Source organism: Bufo gargarizans, chromosome 2 (genome assembly GCF_014858855.1).
Source record: "Bufo gargarizans isolate SCDJY-AF-19 chromosome 2, ASM1485885v1, whole genome shotgun sequence".
NCBI lineage: Eukaryota > Metazoa > Chordata > Amphibia > Anura > Bufonidae > Bufo > Bufo gargarizans.
The window spans coordinates 695706948-695714304 of record NC_058081.1 but is presented as its reverse complement, the minus strand read 5'-3'; the positions used below and the strand labels follow the sequence as shown (position 1 = coordinate 695714304).

Below are 7357 nucleotides of genomic sequence, written 5' to 3'. Positions count from 1 at the left end.
TATGGCAACCGTTGGCCGTACAAAAACTGCTGCATGCAGGAACACCGCCGGATCCCATTATAGTCCATGGGGATCCAGCAGTATGCGGCGATACCCAATACGGTGATCTCTGGTAACCTGATCTTCTGTCGGACCAGGCTACTGGATTAATGATGCAACTGTGAAAAAGGCAGAGAGACACACATGCACCAGGCCATTAACATGAAAAAGAAGGTAACCTGGTTCATCGGACCAGGCCAACTTCCTTCACTGCTACATGGTTTACTTCTCCAGAGCGATTTCAGTACTTATCTCATAACATACAACTCAAAGCCCCTAAAGTGGTGTTGTATTGTTTATTTCACGTAGAAGTCAGCAAGTCAAGGAATTGTACATTACAGAGTTGTATTTTCACTGACGCACTCATCTGCGTTCATGTCCCACCAGCGGGAACTGAGCACAATCAGGAATCTTAGCTGCAGTCAACATTGCTTTGTAACGCTTACAATGTAGGAGGTACAAATAGAAGAAAATGATGCATAAATTATATACACATGTATATATAACGTCTCGTTGATGGTCCAGTCACAACGTAGTAACTTCAGTAACAGACAGGAAACCCGCCAAGAGAAAAGCATTACATGATCTGGTTTGAATGAATGTATAAAGAAATCTTTATTAAAAAAATAAGCACAATTTCGGTGTATAGTCTACCCCACCGTACGAGTGCACATTATCAACACTACTCTAATAGAAGTCATCGTCATCTTTCTCTGTCGCATTAACATTTTGTATTTGCTGCTGCTTTTTGTATAGTTCTGCGACCTACAATAAAAAAACACATCAGAAAAACAATTTAGTTTAAAAATAATAAAATAATATTTTTACTTTGCATTTGTTAAATTGTCGTAAACACCCATAAGCCTCAACTGTCTATATGGACAAGCCAATTCTGCCTAATTCTACACTGTGATAAAACTCTGAAATGGAGGAGCATGTGTTTAGTGCCTTCTCCTTAGATGAGATTTATGATACTCCTAGGGACCAGCAAGCCTAAACCACATTCTGGATTCCAGCCTGACACATACTTGATCCTGAATAGCTTAGGCCCCATATCAATCTGAACATCCATCAAAAGCTGCCCAAAAACCACATGAAAAAAATAAATACATGGTAATACTGGAAAGTGCATCATTATTAAGCCCCCGAGTCAATACTTTGTAGGACCACCTTTCGCTGCAATTACAGCTGAAAGTCTTTTGGGGTATGTCTCTACCAGCTTTGCACATCTAGAGGCTGAGATTTTTCCCATTCTTCTTTGCAAAATACGTAGCTCAGTCAGATTGGATGGAGAGCGTCTGTGAACAGCAATTTTCAAGTCTTGTCACAGATTCTCAATCGGAATTCGGTCTGGACTTTGACTGGGCCATTCTAACACATGAATATGCGTTGATCTAAACCAGGCATGCTCAACCTGCGGCCCTCCAGCTGTGGCAAAACTACAACTCCGGCCACCTCGTACTTACAGCTGCAGCCTCTGTAATGGAGGCTCAGCAGCTTTGAATATTTATCCTGCGAACCACAGATACACGCTCCTGACGAGCCTTATGGCGAAACGCGTTGAGTGTGGTGTGGGGATGAATCAATGTTCATTTGTATCTGCTTTGCGCTCACACTGCAGTTGAGGTCTGCGGTTCTCAGCCCTCTGCAGTTAGATGAGCAACAGCAATCCAGATCTGCCTGTTTCACCCAGCTTAGCTTAGATCCAGTGATTCGTGTCTGCAGGGCCGATTCTTAGACATCCGTTTCACATGAACGGATGGATTCAATTGAGATCGGCTTCTGCAGGCAGATGTTTATCACTGGATTAGTCTATCCATAACTTTAGTCGAGGGATCCATGAGCTGGTAGTGATTCAGAGCACACTGACCGCACCTTAGTGCTTACTTCTGTGGAATCAATTAGCATGGCCCCATGGCCCTCTGCTTTCACTTGCAGTATAGCACTAGCCTGCGGCATTTCTAGTGACCCCATCCGCAGCTGCATTTACCGTGTATGCGGCTTATAGGTCCTCATATCGACCCTATACTGAATGGATGGTGTCCTAGAATTTTAATATAGGTTAGTCCCCCTTCCCTTTTGTTTTTCTGATTAATAAAGTAACAGTTTTAACAGAAATGTAGCGTTCCAAACGACAGTGATTTGATTTTGATAGGTGGAACGTATACCATATATCAGTTATACCAGCAAAACTACAACTCCCAGCATGCCCGAACAGCTTACAGCAGGGCATCATGGGAGTTGTAGTTTTACAACAGCTGGAGGGCCGCAGGTTGTGCATGTCTGATCTAAAATATTCCATTGTAGCTCTGGCTGGATGTTTAGGGTTGTTGTCCTGCTGGAAGGTGAACCTCCGCCCCAGTCTCAAGTCTTTTGCAGGCTCCACCAGAATTTCCTCCAGGATTGCCCTGTGTTTAGCTCCATCTTTCCCAGCAACTCTGATCAGCTTCCCTGTCCCTACTGAAGAAAAGCATTCCCACACCATAATGCTGCCAGTCATGTTTCACGGTGGGGATGGTGTGATCAGGGTGATGTACAGTGTTAGTTTTCTGCCACACACAGCGTTTTGCATTTAGGCCAAAAAGCTCAACTTTGGTCTCACCTGACCAGATCACCTCCCTCCAGATGTTTGCTGTGTCCCCTACATGGCTTGTGGTAAACTGCAAACTGGACTTATGGCTTTCTTCTTGCCACTCTTCCATAAAGGCCAGATTTGTTGAGTACACGACTAATAGTTTTCCTGTGGACAGATTTTCCCATCTGAGCTGCAGATCTCTGCAGCATCTCCAGAGTGACCATAGGCCTCTTGGCTGCTTCTCTAAGGGCTGTCAGTTTAGGTGGTAGGTTTGCAGTTGTGCCATACTACTTCCATTTTCAGATGATGGATTGAACAGTACTCAGTGAGATGTTCAGAGCTTGGGACTTTTTTTATTATAACCTAACCCTGCTTTACACTTCTCCACAACTTTATCCATGACCTGTCTGGCGTGTTCTTAGGTTTTCATGATGCTGTTTGATCACTAATTTTCACTAACAAACCTCTGAGGCCTTCACAGAACAGCTGTAGTTAAAGTAGAGCTGCAACTATCGACTAGTTTTGTAATTGAGTATTCTATCGATTAATCCAACGATTAATCAAGTACTCTAATAACCAGCTGCCATTCCAGTGCCACCAGCTGCCCCATCAGTGCCACCCTCTCTCCCTCCTAGCCATGTCCCCAGCGCCAGTACTTACCTTTCCAACCTGACGTGACACAGCGTTGGGTCATAATGCGCGCTTACGTGCACCATGACCTGACGATGTGTCAGGATACAGCGCAGCGCGGTGCGTGCAGGCTGGCGGGTGACCACGGAGCGGTAATAGCATGCGCTTCACTCCGGCTAGGTGGTCACATGACACAAACGGACCCCCGAAGCAAAAAATTTGCAGAGAATTTTTGTGCATCAAATTACTCGATTCAATCGAGTAATCATTTCAGCCCTAAGTTAGGCCTCATTCAGACGACCGTATATGTGTTTTGCGGATCCACAAATATGCGGATCCGTTCTTCCGTGATAACATACGGAAGCACTCCCGTATGATCCGCATTTTTGCGGAACCATAGACTTGAATGGGGCTACGGAACGTTTAATGCGGACATGTGAGTTTATTTTTGCGGATCCGCGGAACGGAACTACGGATGCGGACAGCACACGGTGTGCTGTCCGCATCTTTTCAGAGCCCATAGAAATGAATGGATCCGCATACCATCCGCAAAAATGCGGAACGGATGCGGATCCGTTCATACAGTCGTGTGAATGGGCCCTTATACTGAGAATAAATTACACACAGGTGGACACTATTTACTAATTAGGTGACTTCTAAAGGCCATTGGTCACACTGCATTTTATTTAGGGGTATAAGAGTACAGGGGGCTGAATAAGAATGCATGCCACACTTTTCAGATTTGTATTTATTAAAAATTTTGAAAACCATGTATCATTTTCTTTTCACTTCACACATACTGTACTTGCTACTTTGTGTTGGTCTATCATATAAAATCCCAATAAAAGACATTAAGTTTGTGGGTGTAACGTAAAAAAAAAAAAAAAAAAAAAATTGGGGGGGAAATTTCAAGGGGTTAGAATACCTTTTCAAGGATTAAAAATAAAAATGAAGCCATACTCAACCTCGCTAATCCCCCACCGCTGCGGTTAACCTGCTAGCTTCCACTTTCTCACATGGCTCAGAACACCAGTAATGCCAGGGAAGGTTGGTCACTGCTAAGACCTTTGATTTCTGGTGTTTTGAGCCCAGACCAGCAAGAAGAGAGCAGCAGGGCTTTAAAGCTGTAGCACAATATGACATCCTGGGCTTGTAGTTTCAAAACAACAGGATAGCTATTGGTTGCACACTACTCATGACGTCAACTCAATCCGTTAAAATGGGTTCTCCAGGAATGATTTCAAAGGGCCGCCAGCAAGCTGTCCAAGAATGTGAGTAGGACTTGCTGCCTCCACTTACAGAGCTGCCGGTTGGAGGGTCTCACTGCACTGCTCTACAGCAGATGGTAATGTCTATGGTAATGTCTATGATATGCCATCACGGCTGAGCAGCCTGACAGGAACACTCACCAATACGTTTATAAATGCAGTGCCAGAGCGTAGTGTGTAGTGAGATCACGCCGCCTCACCCCCTAGACACCTCTGCAAGTGGAGGCAACCAGTCCTGCTTACATTCTGAAAGCCACAAAGTGAACTGCTCGATAGGCAATGTATAATGATAGCTTTCTAACTACTAATGTATTTCAGCAATTACATCACAGAGTGAAAAGAGGAACAGGGAGACGCATCGATATAACGGGTTACCTGAGAACTGTTTGTTGCCTCTTCGGGCTTTTTATCATCTCTAACACGAACAAAACGAGGGAAACGCAGGGAGATTCCCCTTTGATCTTCCACCTAAAAAACAAAAAATTTAAATTGTCAATTGTTTATTTCATATATAAATCGTTAAAGAGTCAATAGCTAATGAAATCTGCACCAAGTACATTACATGCTAGGCACAGCTGCAACAGACTTGAGTTTATGGACGGATTACTGATATAATGTGGTCTGCCGATTATCTGATTATAGACCAACACAATCTAACACTGGGCGTCATTAGAACCTTTGTGTTAATGACTTCTCCAACAGCCAATTGCCAGAGGATGTTTGCATTGAGGAGATTAGAAGTGCAGGTTTCAGAGCTGCTTTACACAAAGCCTGGTTACTGACCAATCTGCTCTATGCAAGAAAGACTGGTTAGGCTACTTTCACACTGGCGTTTCTGGGTCCGCTTGTGAGATCTGTTTCAGGACTCTCACAAGCGGCCCAAAACGGATCAGTTCAGCCCCAATGCATTCTGAATGGATAAGAATCCGCTCAGAATGCATCCGTTTGGCTCCGTTCAGCCTCCATTCCACTCTGGAGGCGGACACCAAAACTCTGCTTGCAGCTTGAGTATACATGTCCACAAAGATAACAGACCCCCCTCTAACCTTGGTTTCACATGTAGTGTTATAAGTGATGATCTGAAACATACCAGTCCAATAGCCGCCTTATGAACAGGGGAAATCGAAAGATCTGCACATTTTACTTCCCAGACTTGAACAGGTTCAAACCAATGGTCTGGCTCTGTAGCACTGTCCCAGCGATAGTAACTTCTCGGATTGTCAATCACGTGATCCTAGAAAGGTGGATAGAAAACTATAAATCTAGAGTCAAAGTTTCAGACAAACGTTTTGCTAAACCAAAATTTGCACACATTTTCCGATAACATTTCATAGACCGCCGTGGGTAGAAAATAAATTTGGCAACACAAATGTCTTGACACTTCATTTAGAGTTACTTTCACAGCAGTAACCACATCATGCATTTGGCTTGCTTCCCGCCTGGATGTAGTAGCAGTATATAGCTGTAATAGAAGTAAATCTCAGCTGACGCGTTGCACACCTTACCGCAGAATGCCAAACGTGTTTGTCACTTTTCATAGAGCAGACAAGAGCCATGGACGCAGCATCAGAAGCTAGACTGTGATTGACAGCCATGATTCTTCCCCATCGTCTGGGATCAGAGGAAACTCTGGTCCTGGCCACTTAGGTCCATGGTACCATGATCGATGCCAATTGTGGTCCTGTCAGGCCTGAACGCCTGGGCTGACCAAGTAATCATTACAGCTCTGTGCCTAATAAAGGATCCCAGGGCCGTCTAGTAATGATCAAGAGGGGGATGTCCACTCAAAACACGTAGGTTTTGCTTATGTTTTTACTTTTGTCATCTTCCAAGACTTAATAAAGGAAGTTTTATTTATTGGCTCTCCTTTCCCTCTTAGGCTAGAAACCCTCAGAGATAGGGCCCGCTCCTTCTGTAGCAGTAAAGCAGACTGCTTATTGTACTTTCTTCTTTTATAGCTCTATGCCACATATTTAAAGGGGTTGTCTGTCCTATTTCAAAAGCTCCCAAAGCCCCTTAATGTGCCACGCTAATATAAGATTGTATACGCACTACATAATCCACTTCAGCCCCACTGCTCTGGTCCTCAACCCTGGTTGGTGTAGACTGAGCTGCAGAGGTGACATAGTTGTATAAAGCAAGTGGCGCTAAAACATTTTAACACACGGGATTTCAGAAGCAGTAGAAATAAGCTGGACAACCCATTTAAGTCCCTTTGCTTTGCATATTTACAGCACCCTGGAAGTTAAAAGGCATCATAAAAAGGAGATTTTTGTATAACTTACCAGTTAAATCTCTTTCTCGCTCTTCCTTGGGGGACACAGACCTTGGGTATAGCTCAGCTCCCTAGGAGGCGTGACACTAAGTAAAACTGTTAAGCCCCTCCTCCATCAGCTATACCCTCAGCCTGGAGATAGAGGCTACCAGTTGCGTGTCCAAGTAGTGAAAGGATAACAACCAATAACGGAAACAACCAGCCAGCAACCCAACGGGGCGCCAGACCATAACCCTGTAACCAAACACAGAAGGGTGGGTGCTGTGTCCCCCAAGGAAGAGCGAGAAAGAGATTTAACTGGTAAGTTATACAAAAATCTCCTTTTCTCGCCCATTTTCCTTGGGGGACACAGACCTTGGGACGTTCAAGAGCAGTCCAAGAAGGGAGGGACCACAAACCCAAGGCGGAACACCACCAGAGCATCAGGAAACCGCTGCCTGCAAAACCAGGCGGCCCAAAGCAGCATCCGCTGATGCATGCGTATGCACCCTATAGAACTTTGTGAAAGTGTGCAGAGAGGACCAAGTGGCTGCTTTGCACAACTGTTCAGCCGAGGCCCGATGCCTCTGC

General features: G+C 44.6%; 1 protein-coding gene across 1 annotated transcript in view; it reads right to left on the bottom strand.

Annotated features, from left to right (window-relative positions):
• Positions 1-327: 327 nt before the first annotated feature.
• The window catches only part of LIG1 (DNA ligase 1), a 130035-nt gene continuing 123005 nt past the window's right edge, over positions 328-7357 (bottom strand). The window contains exons 26-28 of the mRNA XM_044282402.1: positions 5603-5746; positions 4888-4980; positions 328-804 (exon numbers count right to left, since the gene is read on the bottom strand). Coding sequence (XP_044138337.1) covers positions 727-804; positions 4888-4980; positions 5603-5746 — 315 coding nt within the window. The 3' untranslated portion in view covers positions 328-726. The remainder of the gene's footprint in view (positions 805-4887; positions 4981-5602; positions 5747-7357) is intronic.